We start from the raw sequence: 18,706 nt of genomic DNA, 5'->3' as shown, positions 1-18,706 counted from the left end.
TTAACAAAATCCCTGTTTATCTTCCAAGAAAGATTTGGTCTTATGAACTTATTATGAGATAAGTTCATAAGACCAGGGTTGCCGTAGTAAAGCACGACGCTGCATGGCTTAAACCTGGCTTTATTTTCTCAATTTCGGAAAAATGTAAAACAAGGCAACTGTCAAGCTTGGTTCCTTCTGCAGCCTGGAAGAAGGAATCGTCTGTTTCCATCTCTCTGCATCTTTTTATTTTTAATGAAAAATAAAAAGATCGAGGATTCAACCCTCATACATCACTTTACTCTCTGTTAAGTGCCGCTTGGCATTATCTACGTCATTTAATTCCTTGTGATACATTAATTATTGAGAATCGATACTCGATAGCATGTATTACAGTTACTGACATTTCTTCTAGAAGCAAAGAAAAGAGCCCTCTTAAAGCTGAAACAACTCTCTCCAACTGAATTTGGAGACGTAATTGCTAATTCTATGTGGATTAAAGAAATATCTATTTAAAAGATGGCAAGTTTCATTTGTTAGCCCTCAAAAATATTCTTCAGAGAAAGTTAAAAAGAACACATTCCTCCCGTCGCAGATATAAAAACTAAGCTACCCAGAGCTGGCAAATTGTTTATCTCAACCACGGAGTGAGCTCAATTGTTCATTCTATAGAGAGAGACTGTTCTGGGTCTATATTTTTTAGCTTTGTGCAGTAAACAAATTGGAAAATAGAGCTGTGTGTGATAGCTTAGGGCAACAGCAAAAGACGGAGAATTTATCATAAAGTCACTCGAGCTGTTTTCATTCGGCCTGGAAAAGCCCAGTATTTAATAACAAATGTTTTCAAATATATAGGAGAGAAGTCTCCCATGCCTTTGAAATTATTGTGTTTTTGAAATACAAGGTGGGACGCACAATGAGTTTACCACATGACTTACTAAATAAAAAGGTCAGCATATGATTCACTATCTCTGATATGACATTTTTACTTTTGGAATTATAATAGAGAGAATACTGCACTTTAGCTTTTCTCAGCACAATCAGCAATACTAGTGATGTTGATTTTACATTGGAAAGCCAAAGCCCAAGACATTGTTTTTGAGATACATTTTGCGTTTGCAGTTGGGGAGAAACTGATAGTAAAATTAAACACACACAGGTACACGCACATCTTCAAATCTTACGAAAAATAACTTAATCTTCCTCCACACCATACTGAATCAGTGGCTACGTGGTAGAATCAAACCTGTTTTCATCTGATGCAGTTGAAGTGTAGAGGTTCTTGGCATTGTTACTGAGATCAAGTACTGCTACCAATACTATCACTCACTAAGTATTTACGTGGTAAATACCATCTGCATCAACTTCTGGGATGACTGCTTTGTATTTTTTCCATCATCTTTGCTGTCTCCATTACACTGAACTTAAAAGGGTATAAAAGTATTTAATTATGTGTCAGGTCCCTGAAGGACTTATTTTGTTTCGGTTAAATGTTGGGTGTCATTACCTTGGTCCATGCCTGGCGCACTGATTGCACTTAGCAAATATTAACAAACTGAACTATGGAATTCACTAGACATGCAAATGTGCGATTAGGCTTAGGTCACAAATATCAGAGCAGTGTTTATTTTTGTGGTTTTTATTTATCTAACAACATTGACAAATGTTGCATGCACCTGGAAGGAGAAGTCAAATATCAAAATTGGTATGCGTGGAGCACAAGGGAAGCTCTGGGTTTCGCCAAGGAAGAGAGGATAGCACTGGTCACTAGGCTGGAAATGGAGGGAGTCTGGAGATAGCAACCTCAGCAGCACAGCTTGTCTTCCTCACATACCTAATGGAACTCGAGACACTGAAGAGATAGGCAAGGGCTTAGGCCAAGTGCATAGGACTGTGGCACCCTACAGCTGAGTCGGACCCTGGGCTGGTACCAATTGTCTAGGGATAGGGTGCAAAAGCTCCTCTTGTTACAAAGGCTGAGTGACCAAAGAGCTGTACATCTTAGGAAGTTTTTGCAAAACGATATCACGTATCCACTGATTCAATATGATGTGGAAGAAGATTAATAATTGTTTTTTGTAAGATTTGAAGATGCATGTGTACCTGTGTGTGTTTAATTTTGCTATCAGTTTCTCCCCAGCTGCAAACATGAAATGCATCTGAGTAACAATGCGTTGGGCTTTGATTTTTAAATTTAAAATTGACATCACTGGTATTGCTGCTCATGTTAAGAAAAGCTAAAGTGCAAAAACTTGGGAAGTTTTTGCAAACTTTTTGCAAAAGAACATGGTATGTAGTCTATGGTTCAATTTCTGAAAATTAAGAAACAGGCTGCAGGATCATGGCTGGAAGCGGGTGCAAACAGTAGCTTTGGGGACACTGATGACCAGTCATTGAACTGGGTGTTTGTTCTCCATGTGAACATGCATCTCAAGATACGTATGTGTGCACTTTTCTCTGTGTACATCAACTTCCAATAGCAAGTGTTGAAAACCAATGCATCAAACTTGCAATTAAGGTACAGTTCTAAGGAGCTAGGAGAGAAAATAAAGTAGATGCTATTATCAGAATTGCCCTCTATTTCCAAAAATAATAGCAAGAGAAAGCAGTGGAGTAGAAAAAGGAGAAACCAGGGAATTTACCAAAGAGTCTTCAGTGCCTGCTTACAGTACATAGGGAGCCATTCCTCTCTTAATGTACGTCAGTACTGATGTGATCCATGGGGCTGTGCTCAGACTTACTCGTGGCTACTCAGAGAGCACAGTATTTCACTTGCTAATGAAGGAAGTATTTCTGAAGAAAAGTCAAGCCTGGCCCTTTTCCCTTCTGGTTTGAACAGAAATATGTACATAAATAAACATCATTAAGCCCCACATGAGGACTAAAAGGTAAATTAGTGAATGACCTACTAGAAATTTTGTGTTTTGTTTTGTTTTTCTATTTGCAAAATGATGAACAAATATATCAATTTATTATTCTTGATAAGTACTCTACTTAATTTCTATCTGCATATAATATATGTTTACAGTTGCACAAAAGATTTCTGTTTAAAAGTCCTCCCAATTAAAACTGATAAAATGGAAAAAACATATGAATAGAGAGCAAGCACAAAAAATAAAACATTGCCTTCAATGCATACAGATGTTTGCTGAAGAAGAAGAAAAATCCAAATTAAACTTAACATAGAAATATTGTCTCTCAAAAAAGGAGGGGGCGTGCTGGGGAAATAGCTCAGCGGTCTAATTGCCTGCCTGGCAAGCACAAGGATTCAGGTTCAAGCCCCAGTACTGCATGCCAGGCCTGCCCTGGAACCCCTGGTGCATCATGCCAACCACCAAAATTGGGCATTGTCCCGACCCACGGGTCAGTCAACGAAGGTCACCTGGGAGAGGAGCGGGGGATTGAGGAGGGGACAAAGGACAGGAGACGCGAGAAATGCAGACAAGACAGGATTCTGATCAAGTCTCATTTATTCAGGGGAGGTGCTGAGTATATATAGTGGAGGCATAGGGAAATGACATCGGCGGGTAAAAGGCGCGAGTAACTAGGCAACCGGGCTATGACAGGAAGTCCCACCTCCGGGGCCTAGCAGGAGACTTATGGGAAATAGGCGGGGTAAAAGAACTAGGAACTTAGCTCAGCAGAGGTAGGGAAAGAGGAACCCAGAAACCCACTTGCAATAGGATTGGAGGCCTGGAGTTATTGAGCCTCCTACAGGGCATGGTGGCTCACACCTGTAATCCCAGTGGTGGGTAGGCAGAGACAGGAAGACCACTATGAGTCCAGGCTGCATAGTGAGACCCTGTACCAAATAAATAAAAGACGTTAAAAAATTAAAAAGAAAAGAAGTACTGTCTCTCACTCATCAGATTGACAAATATCAGAAGGCTGACCATATACTCTTCAGGCAAGGATGACAAAACAGGAAACAGCATTCCTACATGATCTTGAGAACTCATAACAGGGCTGTAAGCCTGGAAGTGGTAGGACAAAGCCTATCAAAACGACAGATGCAATTATTGTCCAAATCTACCATTTGATTTTGGAAATTTACCCAAAAAATACAGACCCAATAACACCAAACTTTGTACACCTGGTTGTTGATCCTTATGACCAGATAAAGGAGATTGGTTGGATAAGGTAGGGTGTGTATGTAGACACATTGCAACTGTAAAGAAAATTGATAAATATCTCTATAATTATACAGGGGGTAGATTTCCTGGCTATTTTTGAGTGCAAATAGAAAACTATAAAGAACATTTATTTTATATTAAGTTGTGTCTCACTAATGAGAAAAAAATGTATATATGGTTGAAGCAATTCTGAAAATATTTTTATATATTATCAATGAGGAAACAAGTAAATACATTAATAGTGTTGGGGAATGTATTTCTTACTATAAAGGAAATGAGATATAAATATGTAAAGACATAGGGTAAGAAGGATGCCTACTTCATAATAGGTGTATTTGCATGTATGTTTCTACTTCTATGTTTCTTTGTCTATTTCTGTATCGCTATCTGTATCTGTATTTCCTTACCTGTTGCATTATGGGAATAAGTAGTAAATACCTTGGGCAGAACTTAATCATCAGGATACTTGTCTTCTAAATTAACAGAACTGCTTAGGGAATTTATATAAGATTTTGGTCAAAGATTTTACCTGGACGAAAGATAAGACTCCCCTTCCGAATTGCCCAGGCAGGGATCCATGTGGCATTGTTCTTGATTCCCATCATAACTTAGAGGAAAACTTCACAATGTCCGGTGTCCTTGATGTTCTGCAAATGAAGAAGGAGGACGTCTTCAAGTTCCTTGATACAGGAACTCACGTAGGGGACACCAACCTGGATTTCCAGAGGGAGCGGTATATCTATAAAAGGAAAAGTGATGGAATCTACATCATAAATCTAAAGCAGACTTGGGAAAAGCTCCTCCTGGCAGCTCGAGCCATGGTGGCCATTGAGAACCCTGCTGACGTCAGCGTCACAGCCTCTAGGAACACTGGCCCACGGGCTGTGCTGAAGCTTTCTGCTAATGCTAGATCTGCTCCTGTTGTTGGCCGCTTCACTCCTGGAACCTTCACTAACCGGATCCAGGCAGCCTTCTGAGAGCCACGTCTTCTGGTGGTTACTGACCCCAGGGCTGACCGCCAGCCCCTAACGGAGGCATCTTACATCAATCTGCCAACCATTGCTCTGTGTAACCCAGATTCTCCTCTGCGCTGTGTGGACATTGTCGTCCCGTGCAACAATAAGGGAGCTCACTCTGTGGGTCTGATGTGGTGGATGCTGGCCCGGGAAGTGCTGCGCACACGTGGCACCATCTCCCATGAACACCCGTGGAAAGTCATGCCTGATCTCTACTTCTACCGGGATCCTGAAGAGATTGAAAAAGAAGAGCAGGTTGCTGCTGAAGAGGCTGTGACCAAGGAGGAATTTCAGGGACAATGGACTGCACCAGGGCCAGAGTTCACTGCTGCTCAGCCTGAGGTCGCAGACTGCTCCAAGTGGGTGCAGGTGCCCTCTGTGCCCATTCAGCAGTTTCCTACTGAAGACTGGAGGGCTCAGCCGGCCACAGAAGATCAGTCTGCAGCCCCCACCGTGCAGGCCACCGAGTGGGTAGGAACCACCACCGAGCGGTCTTGAGCTGTTCTGCCAACACTTAAGCAAAATGGGAATGAGGCTGAAGAAAAATAAAACAATTTCTAAGAAGAAAAAAGATAGAACTCATAGTTAATGTCGAAAGCAATAGGAATCAGTTTGAAATAATTCATATTAACTGAATTTGTATAACTTGAGCACCAAAGTAATGAACAGAGGGTCAGCCAGATAGCTCAGTGGACTAAAGCACCTGATTGGGCAGGCTCAGGGACCAGAGTTTGATCCCCATTGTGCTGTGCTGGCCCCGCCCCCGGAGCACACTGAGATGGGGACTGTGACACGCCTGTAATCCCAGCTTTTGGGATGCTGCAAGCAGGAGGATCACTAGGAGTTCATTCTACTAGTGAGACCCTGAACACACTGTAGACCCTTCCCTAAAATGCAGAAGAAAACAAATAAAAAAAAAAAAAGCTAAAGACTTGCTTTAGATAAAGGAAAGTGAAAGAACATGACAACTACCTGTGATACGTGTTCTCAGTCTGAATTCCAACTTGGATTAGGAAGATGAAAGGTGATACAAAGATTGGGTCAATAAAGAAAATAGAAATATGGAAGATTGATTAGATGCTTCAATGCAAAATTTCCTAAAATTTATAACATTATCTATAGCTACTTCTATCCTTAGTTTAGGGAAATTGTACTAAAGTACTTAGCAATAAAAGTATATTAGTATGCAACTCACAAATGACTCAGGAAAAAAAATGTGTGTTGTGTATATAGAAAAAACACCCAGTGCAGAACTAAACAGAATCAGAATTAAACACATATACAAGTATGCAAATGTTTCTTATATTATCCTTACATTTTTCTTTTGGTTTTGAATTTTTTTCTAAAGTTAAAGAAGTTTTATGTATCCCTGAAAATCCATCACAGGAAGCAGATTAGCCTTGCTTCCTTGATTTAACAAGATATTCTTTAAAACCAGACGCATTATGAGAATACAGAAGCGTATAACTCATTATTATTATTAGTAGTAGTGGTGGTATTGTGATATAGGGTCTCACTATGCAATTCAGACTCATAGTGATCCTCCTGTCTCAGCCTCACTGGTGAACCTACAACTCTTTAACTAGTTACCTTAAGAGTATATTTCACTGGAGAGTCCCACTTTGTGTAGTACATAGATAATATCCACAAGAAATTACATATTTGATATGAAAAAGTGGGGGGAAATTACATTGAAAAGCAGAGACTCGAAATGAAATATGAAAGAGAAAGAGGGAGAAGAAAGAAAGAAAACAAAACAAGAAAGAAAGCAGGTGAGCACAACTCATTATTGCAGGAGGAAAAAGAAATCTATACGAAGAGGTGCCAGGGATCTGAGCTGAAGCAATTAAATCCTGGATAGAGTGCCCTCTGGTAAAATCGGCATAATCTCCATGATGACAAGGCAAGCCTAGGGAGTGCCTGGATGGCTGGTGTTGATGGTGAAGCACTTAATGCTCCTTCCAGGGGCGGGGGGGGGGGGGTGTCGTCAGGCAAATATGAATTTTAAGTTATATGCTCTTCTTGATCATGTTCAGGGAGGAAAAAAGAACAATGCCTCGGCAAGAAAGAAGTTTATATCCAAGTGAACAGGCTTCCACTAAAAGCTTTCTAGTTCCACAGGTAGCTATTATATTCTTTAATTCACTCTAAGGCAAATTGTATTAAAAAGCTGAATTATTCCATACTTAATGGCATCATCTGCTAAAAGGAAATCTAATTTATAAATAACATATTTTAACACTTTTCTCTCTTTCATATAAGCATCATCTAACATTCCAATCCATTAGAAATAGTTTATATCATTATTGTTTAATGTAATATTGCATATGTTAGCATAAATTATTTCCTTTTGATTTTGACACAAAATATCAGGAAGAATACAACACTGGAGAAATGATAGCATAAAAATGCTGCTCTGAGGAAAAAAATTTAAAGCTATGCAGGCTTAATTTATATATCAGAAAATTCTCCAGGATTCTTCAGAAAGGCCAAAGTGCTGACACTGAATGTTGACTTGAAGCCTAAAAGCAAAATGTTATACACAGTGATTAATACTGAACATCAAAGTAAAATTGCATGGCGATTTCTAGGAAGTGGCAGTAGTTTTTCAGGGGCACTTCAGCAAGGATTAGGAAAAGTATTTCAACTCCTTCAAACAAGAGCATCAAGTCTTAAGGATAAGAAGTAGAGAGCCAAAATTTGCTTTAAGTAAGTATCACTATAATAGGACATTGGGGCCAGGGAGATGGGTCAGTGGAATAAGCACTTCTTTGGCAAGTGCAAGGACCTGAGTTCAATCCCCAGTTCCACCAAAAAAAAAAAAAAAAAAAAAAAAAAGAACATTGGCAGTAAAAAGGTGATCACCCTTCCTGATGAATAGGACTCAAAGAAATGTGTTGAAAGAATCATACACAGCATTATTCATCAACACCTACTAATCCTGGAAGTGAATTTTTTTTTAACGTTTTTAAAATACACCCATAACTCTGAATGTTAACTCTGAGACTTACATTGGTTATAAATTTAACTTCCATTCAATGGAATTGAAAAGAACCATAGATCTTAATTGATCAATGAAAAGGAATGAACTGTGTGTGATTTCTCAATGAGATAAAAAGGAAAATATCAGCAAGGATGAAGCAATGTCTGGACTTGGGCAGCATCATTTGGATGTGACCACTGGGGTAGGGAGGATGGACAAGCTCACATGGAGACAGGGCTTGGATCAGCCCCAAGAGGATCAGAAAGGCTATTTCTCAACAGAGAATAGCCAGCCTCTGGGGGACTCTGAGGGACGAAAAAGCCACCAAGCTGAGAATTCTGGCTTGTATCTAGAATATTAGTATAAGAGACAAAAATACAGGAGAAAATATAGTTTGGGACAGAGCCATTGGAAAAAGGACAGTGACGGGATATAACATGCTTCCCTAATCTGGACTTGTTGCTCAACCATTCCATTTTTATTCAGGCTGTTGGCTTTTGCCTTGTAGTTGAACCATTCATCCCTCACAGACCCTGAGGGTTCTTGCCCCACATCTTTTTTTATAAACATTTATTTATTTATGCGTGTGTGTGTGTGTGTGTGTGGCCAGCTCAGCCCACCAGGGGGCGGGGCTGGCTGGCATGTGGTGCTAGGGGATTGAACCGCGGTCCTTGTGCTTTGCCAAGCTTGTTCCAAGTAGGTGCTTTAGACCACTGAGCCATCTCGCCAGCCCTTGCCCCACATCTTAATTATGTCTTCTCTCACAGCCTTTTGTCTTGTGCTTTAATCTTGTGTATGCTCTTACTCCACACTTTAACTATTCCCTCCTCATGGAGCCTATCATGTGCCTTTCTCCTGCAGTGCAATCATTCAGCTTAATCATGCACTCCTGGCCTGGTCCCCCACAGGGAACCAATAGGGAAATGTAATGTATAAAATTGTCTCAGAATGAAAATCATCATAGTCAAAGCCATGAGGAAAGCCAGCATGCAGGTGTGGGGGCTAGCCAGGTACCTGAGACTTGTGTTGACATTGACAAAGACTTGGGGTTCAGCTTCCCTGTGGGAGCAGGCTCACACCAAAATCTGAAATGGTGGAAGAGTGTAGAGAGCAGTGCTCTACATACAAATATATAGCAAGAGTTCTTGACTTTAAAAACATTTATGGAGTTTATTTTCTTATACAGAGAATGCAAAGAAGAGAGAGAGAGAGAGAGAGAGAGAGAGAGAGAGAGAGAGAGATGCTAACATGAGTAGGAGAATTACTGACAAAATAATTTGCTTTTAATTTTGGTTTCTCTTGGTTATAATAATTTGAGTATGTTTGTGGACAAGAGGGAGGTGAGTGAAAAGTATGTCCAAGTGATACGCTTTGTGGGCTTGAGGAAAGCAAAGGACAGCCGCATCTCCATCACAGAGACCCACCCATTGTGTCATCCCTTGTGTCATCACCTACTAATTCGCTGGTAGAACGTTCTAGAACACGCTCTATAGCACATAACTGCATCAGCCAGATAGGGCATCTTCATCTGAAAAGGAAAGGCAAGATAGTGTTTCTCTGCTTAACCTTATGAAGACTGAAAACAAAATAATACCGTATTTTGGAAAAGTAATTCTTTTCAACTGAACATATTAATCCACCAGGTTGCTTTTCAATGTATTTTATAAGACTAAAATGCTTAAGCTCATTCTGAGGCTTTATTCAAATGAATGAAAAACATCTCTTTGAAAAGAAATTCATTATCATCATTATAGCATTGTTGCTGTTCAAAAATTTTTTTATATTAATCTCATTGAGAAAGAAATAGCAATGAGACAGTTTCAAAACAGGTCAGCAGGACAGTTACAATAATTAATACATTGCATATTGTTGTCTTCATAGTAGTGATTCATAGTACAAGATGCAGACATGATATCTCATCTGAACACTATTAGTTCAAAACTTTCTTCTCATTGAACTAAGAGAAAGTAGCTGTATATCTGTGCTAACTTTTGTATATACAGATATATATATATTTTTTATTTGCTTTTGTCAGAGATGGGTATTCCTTTGCCATTCAAATATTGTAGATGTGTGAGTTCCGCAACATAATCCAATATAGTCCAGCAGTCCATAATAGTAGTGGGTTATCTGCATGACTGGCAAGGTCAGAAGTTGTTGACTTCAGCCTTTTACAGCTCAGCATATTAATATGGCTTTGCTTTTTATACCTCGTTTTTATACTTTTCTGCCGGATGGTTAAGACCAAAATAAAGCAAGACCTATATAATAGGAAATGTAAGTTTTGTATCTGACAAGGTCAGTCAAATCCCCTCTGGATTTACCCTGAAACCCTGTACAGCAGCATATGGTCAGATTTCTAAATTTCTGTGCAAAAATTTGTAATTGTTTATTTATATTTTTGTAGTATTATTTTTAATTTTTTTCACATTCTGTGGGGATTTAAAGTTATCAAAGATTGATGGAAATTATCTGTTCTATGTTATAGCTTAGATAAAAATTACTTTGTAATTTGAAAACTATAGTCAGGAAAGAATCAACCTTGGGTGAAGTTGTTTGGCATACCAGAAAGGCAGCTTCAGTATTTTCTGGTCCAGATATTTTTCATTATGGTTTGTATATTGTTTTATCCACCTATATGGAGTAGAAAAAGAGCAAACTTGGCTCTGAACTCATAAGGACCAAATACTTGTGTAAAATTTGTGGGAACTTGGAACTTTGGAGTTTCATAAATATTTAAAAATAAGTGAATTTAGCAAACTGAAGAGGGATGTATACAGATAATGTTGGAGACTGCAGCAACTCAATTAACTTCTGGGCATCTGATTTTGAATGAAGGGATTGTTATTCACTAGCAATTATATAAGCACTCTAATTAAAAAGCACTTGCCAACCTTTTAATTACTTGTCCTATGGAGCATCCCCTGATAGCTGAAAGCTAATATACTCATTTTATGATTTAGTACATGTGGAAAAATAAAGGTGAATCAACTGATCTGAATAGAAAGCCTATAGGCATGTTACAGTTTTAGAAAGTAGGATTTCTCCTACTCTCTAAATGATAAGACATGATATGATATGATATGGTATGATATGATATGGTATGATATGATAATTGCTCAGGCTACTCCTTCATATTAGAATTATTTATTCATTAACTCTATTTTAATCAGATACTTTAGCATTTGATATCTTGACTTCATTCTACTCTTAAATCTAATCATATATTACAGAGATAGTGCTCAGATTATGTAACCTTGAAGAAGCTATGAAATCTGTACTTTTCCTAATGACAGGGGAAAGTGAAAGGATGGTGTGTATTTTGGTTGTTTTTGCTTTACAGTGTTTTATTTTTTGAAAGAGAAAAAAGGCAAAAGCCAGTAATGCCTTTCCTTTCCTCCTGGCTGGCTATTGTAGGAATAAGGCAAATGTTTTCTGATACCTATGCATTTTCTCCAAATTTAATGATACTCTAGCATTGTGTTCAGCTCACTTCTGCATGAGAACTAACATTTACTCATACTAGTTGAATTTGGACACTGGGGGAGATAGAGGTTGATATCTGGGTGCCAAAGACTTTGGTGAGAGTTCTCAAAGGTTAAAAAAGATTCTATTGATATTATTTTCATTTTTATCTGGAATTGGTATTTGTCTAGGAGTTCACAATTCTATGACACAGGGGCCAGGGAGATGGCTCGGTAGAATAAGTGCTTGCCTGGTAAGAGCAAGGGCCTGAGTTCAATCCCCAGTTCCACCAAACCCCCACCTCCAAACAAAACAAAACAAAACCAATTCTATGACATATTCATGTATATGTATATGCTTGCAGTTGTATGTGTGGTCATACAAACGTGGCAAAGTCCTCAGGATTTGAGGTCATACAATGTGACGCTAGAGGGTGTAAAATGGCCATCCTGGTACCTCCAATTATTTAAGTATTTCCAGCAGTCTTGGAGAGAAATCCTATTTTATTCACCTTTACGAAACTTCTCTTGCACCTATATTTTCAACTAATGGCTATTATGTTGGTCTAGTAGAACATTATACTGACCTTAAATACAGAAAGAATGATTGTACTTACTAACTAAGGCTTGGTTAAGGTGTGTTTTTTTCAAAGAATTATTTAAAAACTTGACCAATTCTGAGAGTGTGGATCGAATGGTGAACCTAGATTTCAAAGGAGAATGTTGCCAAAAAATTTTACATATTCCAAATTTTAAACATATCTTTTGGGTGTAGATATGCTTGAATGTGCTGAACATTGACTTTTTTTTTCTCAAATAATGGTATACATAACATAAGAAGATACTGGAAAGGGAGTTTAATTAAATTATTAGGTGCTGATCTGCTTATAAGCCTATGTGCGACTAAATAATCATACTAACAAAAACTTTGTTCAAAAGAGTTGGGTAATTATCAATAGCTGATAATTATCCAGAATAAGAGGGGTGTCTTTCATATGACTCTATACTTTAATTAAAATATTAGGCAAATGTCCACAAGGTATTTCCACACTTAACTTGAGAAATTACAATAGCTTCAATTCAAAACTACTAATTAAATACAGAAAGTGATGCAATAAAAGTCACTGATGGTTAATTAAGGGGAAAATTAACAGACAGAATGAAAATATATAATACATATAATCCTAATTAGTGAATAAGCTATTTGTTTCCCTCCTCTTACCAGACATTCACCGAAGTACTTAACCTTGAAAGGAACCTGTGGCACTTTCTTCCATTTCCTGAATATAAACTGAGCAATTTAAGGGCTTTGAAGTTAATGTAATCCTCAGCCTCAGCTTCCTGAGTGTCTGGGACTCTCGGCATGCACAATCGTGCCTAACTATGACTTAAAAACTGTGAGATTTTTGAAATTACAATTATTTAAATTTAATTTTAAAAATTTGCTGTGACATTTTTGTGGTTACTGGCACATATTCGCAAGTATCTTTTTTTTAGTCTTATTTATTTATTTATTTATTTATTTATTTGATATAGGGCCTCACTACACACCTCAGACTCAGTGATCCTCCTGTCTCAGCCTCTGCAGCACTGGGATTACAGGCATGTACCACCACCCCCAGCTTCTGTAGCCAGCATAATACACTTGGGGTTCTAGGGCCAGCGTAGCATATGGTACTAAGGGGAATTGAACCCAGTCCTACAGACGTGTAGACTACAGAGTTAACTCCCCAGCTCTTTTTTTTTTCCAGCTCTTTTGATATAATATGACTTAATATCTTTACACCCTTACTAGTTATTTAGAATATTTACATAATTAGAATATAAAAACAAAACTGCAGATCAACATTTATAATGAATAGAATGCAATAATTAATTAGAAAACCAAATGCAATGGTATTTATATAGAAATAAGGCTTTTATAAATGGGGCTTATCCTATAAAAGTAAAGTTTATTCATTATTTAAAAATCAATCAATACAATTCATCACCCATGATTATCTCAATAGACATAAAAATCAATTGACTAAATCCAATTTCCATGAATAATAAAACACTCTCAACAAAAGTGTGCTAGAAAATACCTCCAGATAGTAAAGAGCATTTGTAAGATGTGATTGCTGATGTGACACTTAAAACATCACAATATTTTTGCCCTTGATTTGTGAAGCAGGACTTATATGCTTTTGCATTCTTATTCAGTGTTGCGTGGGAAATCCTAGCCAAGGCAGTAAGGGAAGAATAAACAGAAGCATAAAGATTTAGAAAGATATCTAAGTGTCTTCTTAGGCAAGCACAGGGACCAGAGCTCAATCCCCAGCACCACATGCCTCCCCGCCCATGGGAGCACTGAGCCAGCCACAGAGTCTGGGTGTGGTAGTGCACACCTGTAATCCCAGCTCTGGGGAGACTGAAAACAGGAGGATGACTATGAGTCTGAGCTGCATTGTGAGACCTTGTACCAAATACATTAAAAAAAATTGAGAAAGATGAAATAAACCAGTCTGTGTTCAGAAATGACATAATACTTCATATAGTAAATCCTAGTCAGCTGTTAAATAAAACTATCAAAATAATAAACTTAGTAAGTTATCAAGATAATTTGAGTATAAAAGTCATATCCATAATCCAGCCTGAAATATTTGAATAATGGAAATGATTTACATTAGGTGATATAATTTAAAATAATACTGGAGCCAGCCAAATAGCTCAGCAGATTAAAGTGCCTGCAAGCAGGCCCAGGGGTTGGGGGTTCTATCCCTGGGCCTGCTGTGCCACCCCTGCCCCCAGGGCATGCTGAGATGGCAATTGAGACTGCATAGTGGCACACGCCTGTAATCCCAGCTCTTGGGAGGCTGCAAACGGGTGGGTCACAATGAGTCCAATGTAGTAGTGAGACCCTGAACACCCTATAGACCCTTCCCTAAAATACAAACAACAACAACAACAAAAATTAAAGTCTAAAACCTGAATTAAATGTAATAAAACTTTGCTGTTTTTCTCTATGGTAAGGTTAAAATGTTTCCATGAAAATGAAAAGAAGCTTTATTTAAGTAGATATACAATGTTCATTGATTGAGAGTCATTATTTCAGGTTTATCAATTTTTGGCAAATTGATTTCTAGATGTAATATATTCCTTGTTAGATTTCTAGTTGACTTTAAAAAAATACAAGATGATTTAAAATTTAATTGGACTGGTGAAAAAAAAAAAGCCTATAATAAACAAGACAATTTTAAGGAAAAGATAGTTTATAAGAATGTTGAGACATTTTCTAATGCAGTAATAAAGAGAGTAGGTAGAGCTGTAAGCACAGACAACAACTAAGAGTATAAAAGTGAAGGTTCACATCACATTCACACAGGGAGAAAAGACTTTCGACAACACCACAATCATAAATCAAAGAAGAAAATGATGTCTGGGAAGAGAGAACAGGCGTGGATGTCCACCTGCACATTCTGTAAGTCAGTGGTAATGCACTTTAGAGAAGTTACGAATACTTTTTTTTTTTTTTTTTCTGTCTTTTAGGAAAGGGTCTACAGGGTGTTCAGGGTCTCACTACTAGATCGGACTCATAGTGATCCACCTGTTTACAGCCTCCCAAGAGCTGGGATTACAGGCTTGGGCCACCACGCCCAGTCTCAATGCCATCTCAGGAAGCCCCAGGGCCAGGGCCAGCATGGCAGGCCCAGGGATCGCACCCCGGCCCCTGCGCCTGTTACAAATACTTTTAAACTTCTAGGAGAATGTGTAGGAGATTAGATCACAATCTCAGAAAAAAGTTAACAATGTATAAGACCCAGGAAAAAGTAGCAATAAAAGAAAAATTGATGAAAGCATATAAAATGTGAAAATAAAAATCTTCTGTTCTTCCAGAGACAGTAGGAAGGAAAGAAAAGATAAATCACAGGCTATGAAAATGCAGCCACAATACATAAACCTAGCAAAACTCCGTGTCCCATCATACATGCCCCATTTCCCAAAAAAGATCCTTGTAAAAGTGACACTGCAGGCATCTGCCTCTCAGGATGCAAACAGTTACACAATTCCTGCAGTTACCACACACTGTATGATTGTTGGGACATCTGCACTTGATATTACGAATATGAAGTATGTGCCATTGTCACCAATAATAGGATTTTATGAGCAAAAATTATTTTTATCTGAAGGTGTGGACTAAAATGTGAGATGGCGCAAGAAAAAATTCTAACATTCAACACGAATGCATTCTTTACTCAAATGTTTACGTTAGAATGTTTCTTTTGTGATCAAATATTTAGTTTTTAAATCCCTGGGTGAAAACAGAAGCTCTTAATTCCTTATTCAAAGTAATATTAGGCTGGCTAAACAGCTCAGGAGATTAAAGCGCCTGCAAGCACGCCTCGGGGCTGGGGATTTGATCCCCTGGCCAGCCATGCTGGCCCTGCCCTGGGGCATGCTGAGACTGGGACTGAGACTGGGCGTGGTGGCCCGCGCCTGTAATCCCAGCTCTTGGGAGGCTGTAAACAGGTGGATCACTATGAGTCTGATCTAGTAGTGAGACCCTGAACACCCTGTAGACCCCTCCCTAAAATACAGAAAAAAATTAATATAAAGGTGTTCAATTTAAATATTCTTTAATAAGTCATAGTTTCAAGTTTTTACTTTGTTTTGAAGAATTTAAAAAATTAGTATTTGAGATTAGGATAGACTCCCCTATCCTGAAACTAGAATGTTACTAAAAGTCAGTAGTTTGACTATTCTTTCACAATACCAGTATATTTGAGAATTATAACCTCAACTATTTAAATTAAATATGAGCTCACTGTAAGTGCTCACAGATTTGTGAAAAACAAATACAAAGTAAGTATCATTTATTCGGTAAGATGCAACAATACATATGGTGGAGAATTCCAAAACAAGAATAAAAAATTGACAATGGTTGTTACATTGCATATTACTATAATCAAATCTGCAAAAAATAAATTAGGACGGAGGGAGATAGCTCAGTAGAATAAGCATTTGTGGGGCAAAGGCAGGGTCCTGAGTTCAATCCCCAGTTCTACAAAAAAATAACAAAATTAATTAATTAATTAATTAATTTTAAAAAATATATGCAGTAAAATGAATAAAAAGACAACAGAAAGCATAATTTTTATGTAATGTTATATTTTGTTAAAAAATATGAATGGACAAGCTCATTCATTTTAGAAGTTTTTATGTGAAAAGGATTGACATAGATTACAAAGTTGCCCAGTAGAACACATCTGTTAGCGAGTTGTTCCATGTGTACACGAGGAGTGAACCAATTTTGATTGAAAATATTCAATATATTTAACAGGACTTTTCAGGTGCATTTAATTCTTACCATTTATTTCCCTTCATGTCACTGGAGAAATAGCTCTTTGACCCTGACTAATGGAGAATTTCCTAAATTGGGGGCACAGGCAAAAACATTTACACTGCTGTAAAACATGAAGAATATTTGCTGAGACTGACTTTATTTTACTTTAATGGCACTTTTCTGCATTGAATGTTTCCAGGATAATCACTTTTGATTTTTTTTTTAAATTTTTTTTTATTTTAGGGAAAAGTCTACAGGGTGTTCAGGGTCTCACTACTAGATCAGGCTCATAGTGACCTGCCTGTTTACAGCCTCCCAAGAGCTGGGATTACAGGCACGCATCACCATGCCCAGTCTCTACCTTCGACATCTTTATTACACTATTTGCAGTACATTCTTTTCAATAAAACAATAATATAGGCATTTTTCTTATGCAGTACGATTTAATATTTCACTGAAAGTTATCATTAACAATAATCCCTCTGCATGGAGCAGCCATAGGCATTTTACAATGGTTTCCTTCAAATATGTTTTATGGGCATGAAATGAAAAACAACAACATAGAACTTTAATTCTTTTGCTTTGCAGTTTGCTGCATGATGTACTGCTGTTCCCCTGAGAATTATCTCCCTAATTATATTTTGTTCTACATATTAACGTTTATTGACATTTCCACAACACACCATGGAATGTCTGCAAGAAAATTGCCTCAAGCAACACTGTCTGCTGATGGGAATATGCTAATTTATTAAAACGTGACTGTTACAGATTTATCAATAGGTAAATAAGTTAATTAAATTAGTATTTATCTCTTCCCCTTTCGTGCTGGTAAAATTATTGTCTTCATTTTCTATAAATTGAATCTTCATGGGAAAATATGTCATCCACCTGTGTGAAAATAACTATCACACACACACACACACACACACACACACACACACACACAGCAGCCAAATTACAGACTTCCCCCAAAAAGAAATTTGCTAAAGATGTGTTTCAAGTATAACTATTGTTCTGGCTAATGAGGGAATTTTGGAACTTTGAAACACGACGCTTTATTTTCATAGAATCCACCTTGCACTGGAGCTTACTGTTCTGGCTTTTTTCTAGACAGTAATTCTAGAGGGCAGTAGGTTCTGTGCAACTTAATTATAAGTGTCAGCTGCAAGACCTACAAAGACACTGTCAGTTACTAAGTTTCTTATCAAGCCAGTAATGTGGTGAGGCTGTTGTACTAATAATGAAGATTTAATTAGCTCTCAAAAAATGCTGAGAGCTTATTTAAGGCCTTCAAATTGAATAGTACATGCTTAGCTGGAAGGCATGAATACATCCCAAACATTTCAAGGAAACTGTCAGATACATTGTATACACATTAGGAGATAATAGCTAGAAGGCTTAACATCTATCTTAAAAGAACTCTATGCTTAAAAGTTTCTTTTGTAAACTTGCATGATGATTTTTAAGGATACTTTTCTATTTTAGCAGGTGTTTTTGTGTATCTGTTTATGTACAGAGTTGTCAGGAAGAAAACATACTTAAAATAAAATTTGAATTATCCCTATTCCAAAAAGGAACATTCTCTATTCATAGTTATTCCAACACACAACACATTTTTACTTAACGTACATATTTTGATTGTTCCCTATGTTTAACTTGCAAGAAATTATGCCAGAACTCTCACTCCCTCATTGGTAATCCTTTAGTAACTCACAGATCTTATTGTTTAAATAACAAGGATAGAGAGGAAGAGACAGAGAGAGACAGAAAGAATAGACAGAGACAGAGACAGAGACAGAGACAGAGAC

General features: G+C 37.7%; 1 protein-coding gene across 1 annotated transcript in view; it reads left to right on the top strand.

The window, feature by feature from the left end:
• Window positions 1-18,706, top strand: part of Cntnap2 (contactin associated protein like 2) — a 1,699,165-nt gene that overhangs the window by 96,232 nt on the left and 1,584,227 nt on the right. The window contains 1 exon segment of the mRNA XM_012514194.2: window positions 4,598-5,077. Within this exon segment, the coding sequence (XP_012369648.1) occupies window positions 4,598-5,077 (480 nt within the window).

This window comes from Octodon degus, unplaced genomic scaffold, assembly GCF_000260255.1.
Source record: "Octodon degus isolate 3935 unplaced genomic scaffold, OctDeg1.0 scaffold00027, whole genome shotgun sequence".
Lineage (NCBI taxonomy): Eukaryota > Metazoa > Chordata > Mammalia > Rodentia > Octodontidae > Octodon > Octodon degus.
The sequence above is the reverse complement of the archived record's forward strand: the minus strand, read 5'-3'. Positions and strand labels throughout refer to the sequence as shown.